General features: G+C 36.3%; 1 protein-coding gene across 2 annotated transcripts in view; it reads left to right on the forward strand.

The window, feature by feature from the left end:
• Positions 1–16,279, forward strand: part of LOC133543763 (uncharacterized) — a 41,866-nt gene extending 25,587 nt beyond the window's left edge. For both annotated transcript variants that reach the window (XM_061888540.1, XM_061888541.1), the window contains exons 12-20: positions 969–1,003; positions 1,066–1,144; positions 1,215–1,249; positions 1,365–1,434; positions 1,516–1,587; positions 4,887–4,906; positions 10,879–10,912; positions 15,674–15,767; positions 15,844–16,279. In XM_061888540.1, the coding sequence (XP_061744524.1) occupies positions 969–1,003; positions 1,066–1,144; positions 1,215–1,249; positions 1,365–1,434; positions 1,516–1,587; positions 4,887–4,906; positions 10,879–10,912; positions 15,674–15,761 (433 nt within the window). In that variant the 3' untranslated portion in view covers positions 15,762–15,767; positions 15,844–16,279. The remainder of the gene's footprint in view (positions 1–968; positions 1,004–1,065; positions 1,145–1,214; positions 1,250–1,364; positions 1,435–1,515; positions 1,588–4,886; positions 4,907–10,878; positions 10,913–15,673; positions 15,768–15,843) is intronic.
• Positions 16,280–16,975: the final 696 nt, after the last annotated feature.

Consider the following 16,975-nt stretch of genomic DNA (forward strand, 5'->3'; position numbering starts at 1 on the left):
CCATCCATCCGTTTTCTACTGCACCTGTTCAAGATGTCGCATTAATGGTAAAAAGTATTTTATGTCACTGCTTGCTGCAGGGTCGTTCTCCCAGGAAGGTAGACGGACTACTCGGGACATGCTATTTAGGTAAAAACATGATTTAATTTAAACTAAAAAAAGATACAAACAAAAATCGCTCACAGTGGAGGCACAACTTGGGCTAAGGAACAAAGCTAACGCATAAACAGACTATGAACATAAATCAAAACTTACTTGGCATGGCATGAAGCACCAAACTATGGCAAGGCATGAAACAAGTCAGCACAGAGCAAGAAAAGATCACATTGACGCCAGGGCGACTGACTGGCAAAGACGAGCTTAAATACTGCCTCTGATTAGTGCTCGGGAAGCAGGTGAGCAGGCATTTTGTCCACCAGAGACAGGTGGACAAAATGAGTAACCAAGGAAACCAGACAAGGGAGTGGAAGAAAACAGGAACTTAAAGAGTCCAAAAGACAAACAGCACATGGCCAAACAAAAACATGATCAACAGACCTGACATTTGATTTATTATTGGTTAGCTTCAGAATAACAATGTTATTAAAAAGAATAAAGAGACTTATTATACTCAAAAAATGTTAGTCGTACTTAAAAATGCACACATTTAATTGTATTCAGTGTTAAAAAATATTATATGGCTCTCACGGAAATACATTTTTTTATATTTTGCTTTCATGGCTCTCTCAGCCAAAAAGGTTCCCGACCCCTGTCCTACTGAATAGCTCTTAATCGTCTTCCCTTTATGCGATTTCAAATTACCGGTATTGAAATCAGCCTCCTCCATTTTGAAAATGATGACAGGGGAAGTGTCACTCGTGACGTCATGAGTTCGACCCGGCGGTAATACGAAGCTTGCGCTAATTATTTTGCCAAGGAAATACGGTATTTGGAGTATTTATTTTTGATGATTTTCCAATCTTTTGCAGGATTCCAAACCCCGTCACACATGCCTCAGAAAGCTGTAAGTGTTTCTTCCTGGTTCCAAAGTGACGTACACAATTTCCCCACGTTTGCTGTGTTCAGTTTCAGACGACAGTGACTGGGGCGACGACGAGAATGAATCCGCCGTTGTCAACGCCGCCGCGTTCCCCCGAGCGGCTGTGTGAGTTATTGTTAGCATTTTCCTTTCGTCTTTTTTTTTGTCCTCAACGCCGTAATTTGTGCATCTGCAGGAGCAACAGCCGAGCGTTCTCCGTGTCGGACGGAGGTAAGAAACGTTGTTTACATTTTCTCATCGTAGCGCGTTTTCTTGGGCGTTGGACAGGAAGTGTTGCTTTGGCAACCGAAAGTTTATTGACGATATTGGCTTCTTGTCCTCAAAGGCCACTCGGACCCCTATGCCAACCGACCGTACAAAAACAGTGACATCATTGGGGGTGTAACGCACGAACAGTAAGTTGACACGCTTACTTTATGTACAATTGTTGAACAACCATGAATAACATGATCATATATGTATTGTGTTTTCATCAGAGCCAGAAATGAAGCCCTTCAAAAGTTGACCACGTTTTTCCAATCGCCTAAAACTGTACAGCCGACTGCCAGGTAGGCCTAAAGCAACACAATGTAACACAACGTGCCATTGCGTTACACAGTGTAATGTATTCAAAAGGATCACGTTACACGACGCATCATGTAACACACGTTAACCAACTGTAGTACAACGAAAAACATATCCTAACGCCATACAACACCAGGTAGCCTTTTATACGACGAAACACAACATTTTAGGTTACACAATGTAACACCGTGTAATACAACATGACGAAATACCACGTAACGCGACTAAACCCCATGTATCACAAGTTGACACACAAGGCATCACTATATAACGCTATGTATTCAATGTATCACGTTACACAATGTTAACACAATGTACTAAAACGCAACGCATGTTAGCCAAGTGAAACACCAAGTATCATGTTACACACCGTAACACAACTTAACACAAGGGGACAACATGTAACACAAGGTATACATCATGTAACACGATGTATCGCGTCATGTTACACAACATAAAGCACTAGAACATAATAAAAGTTACTAGTGTGTGTTACAACGTAAAATGCAGGAACACCATATAGACTAATGTATCACGCTACACAACGTAAAACACCTTAACAAAAGGTAACCACCATGTAACAATGTATAACATAACACAAGGAACCACCATGTAATAAAATACGGTATTGCAACGTATCACAATGTTACGTAGTGTAACGCGATACACATATTGTGTTATACAAGTTAACAGTGCATTAGAACGTAACATAAAGTAACAGCATATAACACAATATCACGTTACATAATGTAACAACGAAAGGTCACGCAAGGTAAACACCATGTTACACAATGTTTCGGAACCTAACACGGGATAACAGTGTATTACAACGTAACATGCAGTAACACCATATCACAATGTATCACGTGATGCAACGTAGACACAACGTACCACCATGTAGCACAAAATAACATACAGTATTGCAACGTGTCACAATGGTATCTAGTGTAACATGATGCATACATTGTATTATACAAGTTAACAGTTCAGTACAACGTAACATACAGTAACACCATATAACACAATGCACCACGTTACTCAACTAACGCAAATTAACACAAGGTAACACAATATAACATACGGTATTGCAACGTATCACAATGTTATGTAGGGTCATGTGACACATAAACCGTAACATACGGTATCACCATATAACACAATATATCGCATTACAAAACGTAACAACTTAACACAAGATAACACAATGTAGCACACAAGGTTAACACCATGTAACAATGCATTGAAAGTTAACACAGCTTAACAGAGTGTATTACAACATAACATGCAGTAGAACCATACAACACACGTTACGCAACGTCACACAACTTGACACAACATTATGTAACAAGGTAAACACCATGTTACACATTGTACAACGTTACACAACGTGATGGAAGGTACCATCATGAAGCACACGATAACACACCGTACGGTATTGCAACGCAACACAATGTTACGTGATACATCGTGTAACAGCGTGTTACCTAGTGCTAAGTCGTGTTATGTTGTGTTATGTGAAACATTGTGTTATATTACATGGTGTTACGCTGTAGTACACTGGGTTAACCTGGGGTTAAGTCGCATATGTTGTAATACACAAGGTAACACTGTGTAACACAATGTAACACAAGATAACATCCAGTATTGCAACATATCACAATGTTATGTAGTGTAATGTGATACATACACGTAACATACAGTAACACCATACAACACAATATATGACATTACATAACATAACTTAACACAAGGTAACACCATGTAACACAATGCATCGGAACGTAACACAGCTTAACAGAGAGTATTACAACGTACCACGCAGTAGCACCATATAACACATGTTACTCAACGTCACACAACTTGACATAAGGTACCATTATGTAACACAAGGTAAACACCATGTTACACAATGTACGTTACACAATGTGATGGAAGCTACCATCATGAAGCACACGATAACATACCGTACGGTATTACAACACAACACAATGTTACGTGATACATTGTGTAACAGCGTGTTACCTTGTGCTAAGTTGTGTTACATGGTGTCATGTGGACCATTGTGTTATATGATATGGTGTTACGATGTAGTACACTGGGTTAACGTGGGGTTAAGTCGCATATGTTGTAATACACAACGCAACACTGTGTAACACAATGTAACACAAGATAACATACAGTATTGCAACGTATCACCATGTTATGTAGTGTAATGTGACACATACACGTAACATACAGTAACACCATATAAAACAATACATGACATTACACAACATAACTCAACACAATGTAACACACTGTAAACACCACGTAACACAATGCATCGGAACGTAAAACAGCTTAACAGAGGGTATTACAACGTACACACGCAGTAGCACCATATAACACACGTCACACCACTTGACATAAGGTAACATTATGTAACACAAGTTAAACACCATGTTTCACAATGTACAACGTTACACAACGTGATGGAAGGTACCATCATGAAGCACACAATAACATATCGTACGGTACTGCAACGCACGTTACGCAACGTCACACAACGTGACATAAGGTAACATTATGTAACACAAGGTAAACACCATGTTACACAATGTACAGCGTTACACAACGTGATAGAAGGTACTATCATGAAGCACACGATAACATACCGTACGGTATTGCAACGCAACACAATGGTACGTGATACATCGTGTTACAGCGTGTTACCTTGTGCTAAGTTGTGTCATGTCAAACATTGTGTTATAAGACCTGGTGTTACATTGTAGTACACTGGGTTAACATGGGGTTAAGTCGCATATGTTGTAATACACGAGGTAACACCATGTAACACATAACACTGTATTGCATAGTAACACAACGTAACACCATTTAACACAAGGTAAGAGTGCATTAGAATCTACCACAATGGATTATAATGTAAAACAACTTAACACCACGGAACAGGAGCCAGCACAATGTATTACAATGTAGCATGTAACACAGGGTGAAACAATGTAACACAAAGGACCACATTGCACAACATAACACGGAATAACACAATGTAAGACAAGGTAACAATGTATTACAACGTAACAGCATGCAAAGACGTAACATCATGTAACTCAAAGCATCGGGCTACACAAGGTAACACAAAGTAGCACCATTTATCACAGCAGAACTTTGAACGAAGTATCGCATCGTACAAAAAGGCAACACAATGAAATGACTTTTATTCTATTACATTAGTAGAAAAAAGTATACGCACAAATATAAAATGTTGTCATCCTTTCTTTTTCAGCGTCAGTGAACGACAAACAAGTAAGTAACGCCTCAGAATCGCAATGAAAACATTTGTCCAAAGTACTGAAATCTTAATTCAATATCAACAGGGTTCTTCACCATGTAACACAATAACATGAAGAAGCAAGTAACGGTCATATAGAGCATCTTTGATATGCAATACAGTAGGAAGGGGATTCAAATGGCCCCATTCATCGCGGTTTACCTGACACATGAAACGTAACAAATCGAGTATATCGATATATCGCCCAGCCCTATGTGCAGTCTACTAATAAAAGTTTCAATCAATCAAAAACACTTGCCCTATCTTGCCTCTGATAGGCCTGTCCGTAATGTTTTGCCCTAATCTTTACCAATTGTAACTCATCATAGTAAACAACCAACCAATCATGGATTATCTTATACGTAAACCAACCAATCATCAGTGATGTTTCCCGTATATTTTTTTTGTCCCCTGCCTGTGGAGTTGCTTCGCTACGTAGCTTCGATTTCTAAGTTAGTAATTCCCGGGCAGGGCCACTGCTCACTGCTCCCCTCACCTCCCAGTGGGTGGTCAAAGGGTGATGGGTCAAATGCAGAGAATAATTTCGCCGCCCGTGTGTGTGACAATCATTGGTACTTTAACTTTTTTAATGGAAAACCGTTGTTTTTACCATTGCATTATCAAAAACTGTACTTATTACGGAAAAAAATCGTAGTTGTTGGCAGGTATGGCAAAGTGAAGGATCAAGATTTTAACACTAATTGTAGGTGGGGAAAAATAAAGAAAAACAGAAAATTATTTTAGAAAATTTTCATGGAAAACCATTGTTTTTACCACTGCATTATCAGGAAAAACCGTACTCATTACAGGAAAAAAAACGTAGTTTTTGGCAGGTATGGCAAAGGAAAGGATCAAGTTTTTAACACAGATTGTAGGTCGGAAAAAACAAAGAAAAAGGTCAAAAAACATTTTTTTTTAATATTTTTACAGCGATAAAAAAGACGGCTTTCCGACAATAGACGGAAAAATCACATTCCTGACAACAGTAGAATCCTAAACATCTTAAAATGTGTTGTGGCAATTCCAACTTTGACCACAGTGTCAGTTGCTCTGTCGAGTGGCACTTTCCATCATTTTCATCAGTGATGATTCCCGTATATTTTGTCCCCTGCCCGTGGAGTTGCTTTGCTACATAGCTTCGATTTTTAGGTTAGTAATTTTTCATGGAAAACCGTTGTTTTTACCATTACATCATCAAAAACAGTACTCATTACGGAACAAAATCGTAGTTGTTGGCAGGTATGGCAAAGTGACGGATCAGGATTTTAACACAAATTGTAGGTGGGCAAAAACAAAGAAAAACGGAAAATTATTTTTGATATTTTTACAGAGATAAAAAAGACGGATTTCCGACAATAGACGTAAAAATCTCATGCCTAACAACAGTAGAATGTTAAATATCTTAAAATCTGTTGTGTGGCAATTCCAACTTTGACCACAGTTTCAGTTGGTCTGTCGAGTGGCACTTTCCATCATTTTCATCATTGATGTTTCCCGTATATTTTGTCCCCTGCCCGTGGAGTCGCTTTGCTACATAAATTCGATTTTTACATTAGTAATTTTTAATGGAAAACCGTTGTTTTTACCATTGCATTATCAAAAACTATAGTCATTACGGAAAAAAAAAATCATAGTTGTTGGCAGGTATGGCAAAGTGAAGGATCAAGATTTTAACACAAATTGTAGGTGGGAAAAAAATGAAGAAAAATGGAAAATTATTTTTTATTTTTGTAATGGAAAACCGTTTTGCCACTGCATTATCAAAAACCGTACTCATTACGGAAAAAAATCGTAGTTGTTGGCAGGTATGGCAAAGTGACGGATCAGGATTTTAACACAAATTGTAGGTGGGCAAAAACAAAGAAAAACGGAAAATTATTTTTGATATTTTTACAGAGATAAAAAAGACGGATTTCCGACAATAGACGTAAAAATCTCATGCCTAACAACAGTAGAATGTTAAATATCTTAAAATCTGTTGTGTGGCAATTCCAACTTTGACCACAGTTTCAGTTGGTCTGTCGAGTGGCACTTTCCATCATTTTCATCATTGATGTTTCCCGTATATTTTGTCCCCTGCCCGTGGAGTCGCTTTGCTACATAAATTCGATTTTTACATTAGTAATTTTTAATGGAAAACCGTTGTTTTTACCATTGCATTATCAAAAACTATAGTCATTACGGAAAAAAAAAATCATAGTTGTTGGCAGGTATGGCAAAGTGAAGGATCAAGATTTTAACACAAATTGTAGGTGGGAAAAAAATGAAGAAAAATGGAAAATTATTTTTTATTTGTGTAATGGAAAACCGTTTTACCACTGCATTATCAAAAACCGTACTCATTACGGAAAAAAATCATAATTGTTGGCAGGTATGGCAAAGAGAAGCATCAAGATTTTAACACAAATTGTAGGTGGGAAAAAATGAAAAAGACGGAAAATTATTTTTTATATTTTCTTCAGAGATAAAAAAAAACGGATTTCCGACAATATACGGAAAAATAACATATCTGACAACAGTAGAATTTAAAACATCTTAAAATCTGTTGTGTGGCAATTCCAACTTTGACCACAGTTTCAGTTGCTCTGTAGAGTGGCAATTTCCATCATTTTCAGCAGACTGCACTGCAAAATAATTGACCTTCCTACATTCCTTTCCGAGATCCGGCCAGGAATATTTCCTGGAGTTTTGTAGCAAAACACAAACTGAATATAACCTTTGACCTTAGCTACCCTTAGCTTCTAGTCTGTCTCAGATAGCAGTGAAGATTACTCGTCTTCTTGTTTTGAAACGGCATGTTTGTCAAAGTCAGACATGTCTTCACCCACCACCACTTCAAAAACAATAACAACTTTTCGAAGCAACTTGAAACTCATTGAACTCCTGTTTTGTGTGTGTGTGTGTGTGTGTGTGTCGCAGTAAACAAGACACACATCAGCTTGTTTATGAGGAGCACCACTTGACAAATCTGCACAGTTTGTCGGTAGCAGACTTCCCCGGGGAGGAAGAAGTGAATTGTGGAGAAAGACTATATAAAGTTTAGTTTACCATGTATTCACTCACTAGTCAAAACATTAGGTACACCTGCACATAATAAACATAATAAGCTTGTACAAAACCCAAGACCAGTGAAGTTGGCACGTTGTGTAAATGGTAAATAAAAACAGAATACAATGATTCGTAAATCCTTTTCCGACTTATATTCAATTGCAAAGACAGGATATTTGATATTTGAATTGAGAAACTTTTTTTTTTTTTTGCTAATAATCATTAACTTAGAATTTAATGGCAGCAACACATTGCAAAAAAGTTGGCGCAAGGGCATTTTTACCACTGTGTTACATGGCCTTTCCTTTTAACAACACTCAATAAACGTTTGGGAATTGAGGCGACACATTTTTGAGAATTTTCAGGTAGAATTCTTTCCCATTCTTGCTTGATGTACAGCTTAAGTTGTGGTATTTTAGGCTTAATAATGCGCCACATATTTTCAATGGGGGACTGGTCTGGACTACAGGCAGGCCAGTCTAGTACCCACACTGTTTTACTACTAAGCCACGCTGTTGTAACACGTGCAGAATGTGGCTTGGCATGGTCTTGCTGAAATAAGCAGGGGCGTCCATGAAAAAGACCTTGCTTGGAGGGCAACAAATATTTTTCCAAAACCTGTATGTACCTTTCAGCATTAATGGTGCCTTCACAGATGTGTAAGTTACTCATGCCTTGGGCACTAATGCACCACCATACCATCACAGATGTGGGCTTTTGAACTTTGCGTCGCTAACAGTCCGGATGGTTCGCTTCCCCTTTGGTCCGGATGACACGATGTTGAATATTTCCAAAAACAATTTGAAATGTGGACTCGTCAGACCACAGAACACTTTTCCACTTTGCATCAGTTCTCCTTAGAGGATCTCGGGCCCAGAGAACCCGGCGGCGTTTCTGGATGTTGTTGATAAATGACTTTCGCTTTGCATAGTAGAGCTTTAACTTGCACTTACAGATGTAGCGACGAACTGGATTTAGTGACAGTGGTTTTTTGAAGTGTTCCTGAGCCCATGTGGTGATATCCTTTAGTGATTAATGTCGGTTTTTGATACAGTGCCGCCTGAGGGATCGAAGGTCACGGTCATTCAATGTTGGTTTCCAGCCATTCCGCTTACGTGGAGTGATTTCTCCAGATTCTCTGAATCTTTTGATGAAATAATGGACCGTAGATGTTGAAATCCCTAAATTTCTTGCAATTGCACTTTGAGAAATGTTGTTCTTAAACTGTTTGACTCTTGGCTCACGCAGTTGTGGACAAGGGGTGTACCTCGCCCCATCCTTTACTGAGCATTTTTGGGGAAGCCTGCACACCTGTGAGATGTTCCAAATAAGTGTTTGATGAGCATTCCTCAACTTTATCAGTATTTATTGCCACTTTTCCCAACTTCTTTTTCACCTGTTGCTGGCATCAAATTCTAAAGTTAATGATTATTTGCACAAACATTTTTTTTTATCAGTTTGAACATCAAATATGTTGTCTTTGTAGCATATTCAACTGAATGTTGGTTGAAAATGATTAACAAATCATTGTATTCCGTTTATATTTACATCTAAAACAATTTCCCAACTTATATGGAAACGGAGTTTGTACCTTTCAGCATTAATGGTGCCTTCACAGATGTGTGAGTTACCCATGCCTTGGGCACGAATACACCCCCATACCATCACAGATGCTGGCTTTTCAACTTTGCGCCTAGAACAGTCTAGATGGTTCTTTTTCTCTTTGGTCCGGAGGACACAACGTCCACAGTTTCTAAAAACAATTGGAAATGTGGACTTTTTAGACCACAGAACACTTTTCCACTTTGCATTAGTCCATCTTAGATGAGCTCGGGCCCAGCGAAGCCGGTGGCGTGTCTGGGTGTTGTTGGTAAATGGCTTTGGTAGAAGTTTAACTTGCACTTACAGATGTAGCGACAAACTGTAGTTAGTGACAGTGGTTTTCTGAAGTGTTCCTGAGCCCATGTGGTGATATCCTTTACACACAGATTTTGGATGCAGTACCGCATGAGGGGTCGAATGTCACGGGCCTTGCAGCTTACGTGCAGTGATTTCTCCAGATTCTCTGAACCTTTTGACTATATTAAGGACAGTAGATGGTGAAAATCCCTAAAATTATTGCAAGAGCTTGTTGAGAAATGTTGTTCTTAAACTGTTGGTTGGACAATTTGCTCACACATTTGTTCACAAAGTGGTGACCCTCGCCCCATCCTTGTTTGTGAATGACTGAGCATTTCATGGAAGCTGCTTTTATACCCAATAGGCCTGTTCACCTGTGGGATGTTCCAATAAGTGTTTGATGAGCATTCCTCAACTTTCTCAGTCTTTTTTGCCATTTGTGCCAACTTTTTTTAAAATTTGTTGCAGGCATCAAATTCCAAATGAGCTAATATTTGCAAAAAATAACTATGTTTACCAGTTTGAACGTTAAGTATCTTGTCTTTGCAGTCTATTCAATTTAATAGACTCGGGCGCAGCGAAGCCGGCTGCGTTTCTTGGTGTTGTTGATAAATGGCTTTGCATAGTAAAGTTTTAACTCGCACTTACAGATGTAGCGACGCACTGTAGTTACTGACAGTGTTTTTGTGAAGTGTTCCTGAGCCCATGCGGTGATATCCTTTACACATCGATGTTGCTTTTTGATGCAGCACGATCAAAGGGCCGTAATATCATCGCTTACATGCAGTCATTTCTCCAGATTCTCTAAACATTTTGATTATATTACGGACCGTGGCTGGTGAAATCCTTTGCAATAGCTTGTTGAGAAATGTTCTTAAAGTTTTCGACAATTTGCTAACGCATTTGTTCACAAAGTGGTGTTTGTGAATGACTGATTTTTTTATTGCGTAACACGGCGGATGTGTTTGCTTGCAGTAATTAACTTGTGGTTGCTCCTCAGGTCTTGTACATCACGGCGAGAACGAGGTTCATCAGTAAGTATATCGGATGTGCCTGAAACCGCATTCCTGATTAATTATATTCCCATACTTTTCAGACTCCACTGTGTTCTAATCATGTCGAAAATTGGAGATTAGTTGTTTAAATTTCCAGAAGAAAGTCGGAATATCAACAGTGTTATTGCCGTACGTTGGCCATTCTTGTAACTTAAGTTTTTTGTCGTAACATTCTAACTTTTCTCTCTTCATTCACGTGCTTTTGGGACTTTTATTCGTCATACTTTTGAAACTTCGTAATTGAAACATATGGATGAGTTTCTCGTAACATTACGACTTTTTCCTCGAAGTTCACAGCTTTATTCTCGTAACTTTTACTGTATGCTAAACTTCACAAAAAAGCATTTTTATTTATGTTGTACTTTTGTGACTAGTTTTCGTTGTACTTTTGCAACTTAATGTTAGTAACATATGGATGAGTTTCTCGTACTATTACAAGTTTAGGATTTTATTCTCGCACTAAAAATTTCGGAACTTGTTGTCGGTAAGTAACATAGCTAGTAACATCCATCCATCCATTTTCTACCGCTTATTCCCTTTGGAGTCGCGGGGGGCGCTGGTGCCTATCTCAGCTACAATCGGGCGGAAGGCATGGTACACCCTGGACAAGTCGCCACCTCATCGCAGGGCCAACACAGATAGACAGTCAACACAACACCATGCATTTTCCATATTATTATAAATTTCATTAGGAAATGTACAATGTTGTTGTCGTATCTTTGCTAAGACTTTTATTCTTCATACCTTTGCAACTAAATATTTATAATATTAGTATGAGTTTCGCGTGGTGTTACGATTTTTTTCCCTTGAAGTTTACGATTTTATTTTTGTACCTTTGAAATTTTACTATACACTCACACTTTGATGCAGGTAACATAGCGATGCTTTTTTCAAAATATTCCGAATTTCTTCTCCCAAAAACATACAATGTTTTTCTCAAGCCTTTGCCATTCTCTTAATTTAATGTCTTTGTCGTAACATTCCGACTTTAACGATATAATGATGCATTTCCATATTATTCTGACCTTCTTCAAGAAACGTACTGTTTTTCTCGTACCTTTGCATAATTCTCTTGACGTGATTTTCTCGTAACTTAAGTTCTTTGTCGCAATGTTCTGACATTTTTCTTTAAATGTATAATTTATTTCTTGTGCTTTTGTGACTTCTATTCTTCATAACTTTGCACGTGATAGTACAATTTTTTTCTGGAGGTTTACGATTTTATTTTCGTACCTTTGTAATCTTACTGCATACTCACAACTTGATGCTGGCAACATTTTTCATAACATTCCGACTTTGTTCGAAAAATGTACAATGTTTTCTTTAAACCTTTGCCATCCTCGTAATATAGTTTTTTTGTCGTTACATTCAAACTTTTGACAATACGATGCATTTCCTATAATATTCTGACTTCTTTCTAGAAACATACCATGTTTTTCTCAAACTTTTGCCATTCTCATAGCTTAAGTTATTTGTCGTAAGATTCAGACTTTCCTTAAAACTTACAATTTCATTTTTGTACTTTTGCATTCGTCGTACCTTTGCAACTTCATCCTTGTAACATGTGGATGAGTTTCTCGTAAAATTACGACTTTTTCCTCGAAGTCCCTGATTTTATTCAAATACTTTTGTGATTCGACTTTTTAGTTATAACGTTGCAATATGATGCTTGTAACGTGTTTTTCATAGAATTCCGACTTTTTTCTGTTTTTTCTCGTATCTTTACCATTCTTGTTACTTAAGTTATTTGTCATAAGATTCAGACTTTTTCCTTGAAACTTACAATTTCATTTTTGTACTTTTGCAATGGTTATTCATCGTACCTTTGCAACATGTGGATGAGTTTCTCGTAAAATTACGACTTTTTCCTCGAAGTACCTGATTTTATTCAAATACTTTTGTGATTAGACTCTTTAGTTATAACGTTGCAATATGATGCTTGTAACGTGTTTTTCATAGTATTCTGACTTTTTTCTGTTTTTTCTCGTACCTTTGCCATTCTTGTTACTTAAGTTATTTGCCGTAAGATTCAGACTTTTTCCTTAAAACTTACAATTTCATTTTTGTACTTTTGCAACGGTTATTCGTCGTACCTTTGCAACTTCATCCTTGTAACATGTGGATGAGTTTCTCGTAAAATTACGACTTTTTCCTCGAAGTCCCTGATTTTATTCAAATACTTTTGTGATTCGACTTTTTAGTTAAACGTTGCAATATGATGCTTGTAACGTGTTTTTCATAGGATTCCGACTTTTTTCTGTTTTTTCTCGTACCTTTGCCATTCTTGTTACTTAAGTTATTTGTCGTAAGATTCAGACTTTTTCCTTAAAATTTATAATTTCATTTTTGTACTTTTGCAACGGTTATTCGTCGTAACTTTGCAACTTCATCCTTGTAACATGTGGATGAGTTTCTCGTAAAATTACGACTTTTTCCTGGAAGTCCCTGATTTTATTCAAATACTTTTGTGGTTCGACTTTTTATTTATAACGTTGCAATATGATGCTTGTAATGTGTTTTTCATAGTATTCCGACTTGTTTCTGTTTTTTCTCGTACCTTTGCCATTCTTGTTACTTAAGTTATTTGTCGTAAGATTCTGACTTTTTCCTTAAGACTTACAATTTCATTTTTGTACTTTTGCAATGGTTATTCATCGTACCTTTGCAACTTCATCCTTGTAACATGTGGATGAGTTTCTCGTAAAATTACGACTTTTTCCTCGAAGTACCTGATTTTATTCAAATACTTTTGTGATTAGACTCTTTAGTTATAACGTTGCAATATGATGCTTGTAACGTGTTTTTCATAGTATTCCGACTTTTTTCAGATTTTTCTCGTAGCTTTGCCATTCGTGTTACTTAAGTTATTTGTCGTAAGATTCAGACTTTTTCCTTAAAATTTATCATTTCATTTTTGTACTTTTGCAACGGTTATTCGTCATAACTTTGCAACTTCATCCTTGTAACATGTGGATGAGTTTCTCGTAAAATTACGACTTTTTCCTCGAAGTCCCTGATTTTATTCAAATATTTTTGTGATTCGACTTTTTAGTTATAACGTTGCAATATGATGCTTGTAACGTGTTTTTCATAGTATTCCGACTTTTTTCTGGCTTTTCTCGTACCTTTGCCATTCTTGTCACTTAAGTTATTTGTCGTAAGATTCAGACTTTTTCCTTAAAACTTACAATTTCATTTTTGTATTTTTGCAACAGTTATTCGTCGTACCTTTGCAACTTCATCCATGTAACATGTGGATGAGTTTCTCGTAAAATACGACTTTTTCCTCGAAGTACCTGATTTTATTCAAATACTTTTGTGATTAGACTCTTTAGTTATAACGTTGCAATATGATGCTTGTAACGTGTTTTTCATAGTATTCTGACTTTTTTCTGTTTTTTCTCGTACCTTTGCCATTCTTGTTACTTAAGTTATTTGTCGTAAGATTCAGACTTTTTCCTTGAAACTTACAATTTCATTTTTGTACTTTTGCAACGGTTATTCGTCGTACCTTTGCAACTTCATCCTTGTGGATGAGTTTCTCGTAAAATTACGACTTTTTCCTCGAAGTCCCTGATTTTATTCAAATACTTTTGTGATTCGACTTTTTATTTATAACGTTGCAATATGATGCTTGTAATGTGTTTTTCATAGTATTCCGACTTTTTTCAGTTTTTTCTCGTACCTTTGCCATTCTTGTTACTTAAGTTATTTGTCGTAAGATTCAGACTTTTTCCTTAAAACTTACAATTTCATTTTTGTACTTTTGCAATGGTTATTCATCGTACCTTTGCAACTTCATCCATGTAACATGTGGATGAGTTTCTCGTAAAATACGACTTTTTCCTCGAAGTACCTGATTTTATTCAAATACTTTTGTGATTAGACTCTTTAGTTATAACGTTGCAATATGATGCTTGTAACGTGTTTTTCATAGTATTCTGACTTTTTTCTGTTTTTTCTCGTACCTTTGCCATTCTTGTCAAGTTATTTGCCGTAAGATTCAGACTTTTTCCTTAAAACTCACAATTTCATTTTTGTACTTTTGCAACGGTTATCCGTCGTACCTTTGCAACTTCATCCTTGTAACATGTGGATGAGTTTCTCGTAAAATTACGACTTTTTCCTCGAAGTCCCTGATTTTATTCAAATACTTTTGTGATTAGACTTTTTAGTTATAACGTTGCAATATGATGCTTGTAACGTGTTTTTCATAGTATTCCGACTTTTTTCTGTTTTTTCTCGTACCTTTGCCATTCTTGTTACTTAAGTTATTTGTCGTAAGATTCAGACTTTTTCCTTAAAACGTATAATTTCATTTTTGTACTTTTGCAACTTCATCCTTGTACCATGTGGATGAGTTTCTCGTAAAATTACGACTTTTTCCTCGAAGTCCCTGATTTTATTCAAATACTTTTGTGATTCGACTTTTTAGTTATAACGTTGCAATATGATGCTTGTAACGTGTTTTTCATAGTATTCCGACTTTTTTCTGTTTTTTCTCGTACTTTTGCCATTCTTGTTACGTAGTTCTCTGTCTTAACGTTTAGAATTTTTTCTTAAAAATGACAATTTCCTTCTTGTATTTCTGTGACTTTTATATGTATGAGTTTCTCGTGATACTACACCTTTTTTCTTCGTTTACAATGTTTTTTGTTTTGACATTTTTGGAACCTACATACAGAAAAGACATTCTTGAAATATTAATTCTGAGTCCAATTTTTATTTTCATTTTAAAAGGTCCCAGGCGAGTTCAGTACAGGATTTTTTACATCCCGAGATGCTGATTTTGCCTCCTCCAGAGATGTACGCTGACGCGAGTGATTAACGACTGGTAAGTACGACGTTTAATCATCGTAATCAATCAACTGAGTTTATGCTAAGATATATTTGTTTTTGTTTATGAACAGACAAGCAAGATGGATTTTTCTTCATGCTGTGACATTTTTAAAAGCTTTTTTGGACTATAAAGAGTGGACTTTCAGTGTAGAAAGTCAGCAAGGAACTTCTTTGTGCTTTCAGTCTCAACGAAAGAACAATAAACCAATTTGAACCGTTGATTTCTGGATAAAAGATGAGCTACTAAGCAAGGTGCACACAATCAGGATTGGATCTCGTTATTGTTATGAGACATCACTTACCAGTTTACAGTGTTTTCACCAGCGACAAATACATACAATGATGTTTATTATGTACCACTTCTTTCTAACCATATTATTTAGCTGCTGTCTTCCTGTTTCACCCAGTTTAGTCTAAAATGAATTAGTAAACATATTTTGTTAGATGATGAACATCTGATCACAAAAGCCTTCTATTGGTGACAATAAATACAGTATAATAATCAGAGGTGATCGTTTTTTGTAATTCTTTTGTAATATTCCAAGTTTTTCCTTACTGTATTTTTATATGCGACTTTATAATTCAACAATTTATTTTGCCCGATGTCCATTTCTTGAACATTCTTACATTTATTATCGTAATATTCTGCCATTTTTCGCAAAAGTCACATTTTTATTCTTGGAATTGTTCTGCCACTGTTTTGTTACTTTTATTATTTCTACTCTATTCTATTAAAATTAACATTTTTTCTCGAATGTTTTAGTTTTAATTTCGTATCTTAGGTTGTTTTCCTTACATTAAGACTTGTTTCTTTAATTAAAATATTCATCTTAAAACTGATGTTACGAGAATAAAGCTGCACATTTTTTTTTTTAAAAGAAGAACTTAAGTGGTAATTTTTTTTTATGTTGTAATTTTACACATATGTTGATGTCCTGGAAAAATTGTTGTTGTTGTTGTTGAAATTTTAGGAGAAAGACACCTAAGTTACAAGAATGAAGTTCTAAATTACAGGAAACTAGTTAAAATATTAATCTTAAAAATTATGTTACAAGAATAAAGTTCTAAATTACAGGAAACTAGTTAAAATATTCATCTTAAAACTGATGTTACGAGAATAAAGCTGCACATTTTCTTTTTTTTTTAAAAAGAAGAACTTAAGTGGTAATTTTTTTTTAAAGTTGTAATTTTACACATAATATG

Source organism: Nerophis ophidion, linkage group LG26 (assembly GCF_033978795.1).
Source record: "Nerophis ophidion isolate RoL-2023_Sa linkage group LG26, RoL_Noph_v1.0, whole genome shotgun sequence".
Classification (NCBI taxonomy): Eukaryota; Metazoa; Chordata; class Actinopteri; order Syngnathiformes; family Syngnathidae; genus Nerophis; species Nerophis ophidion.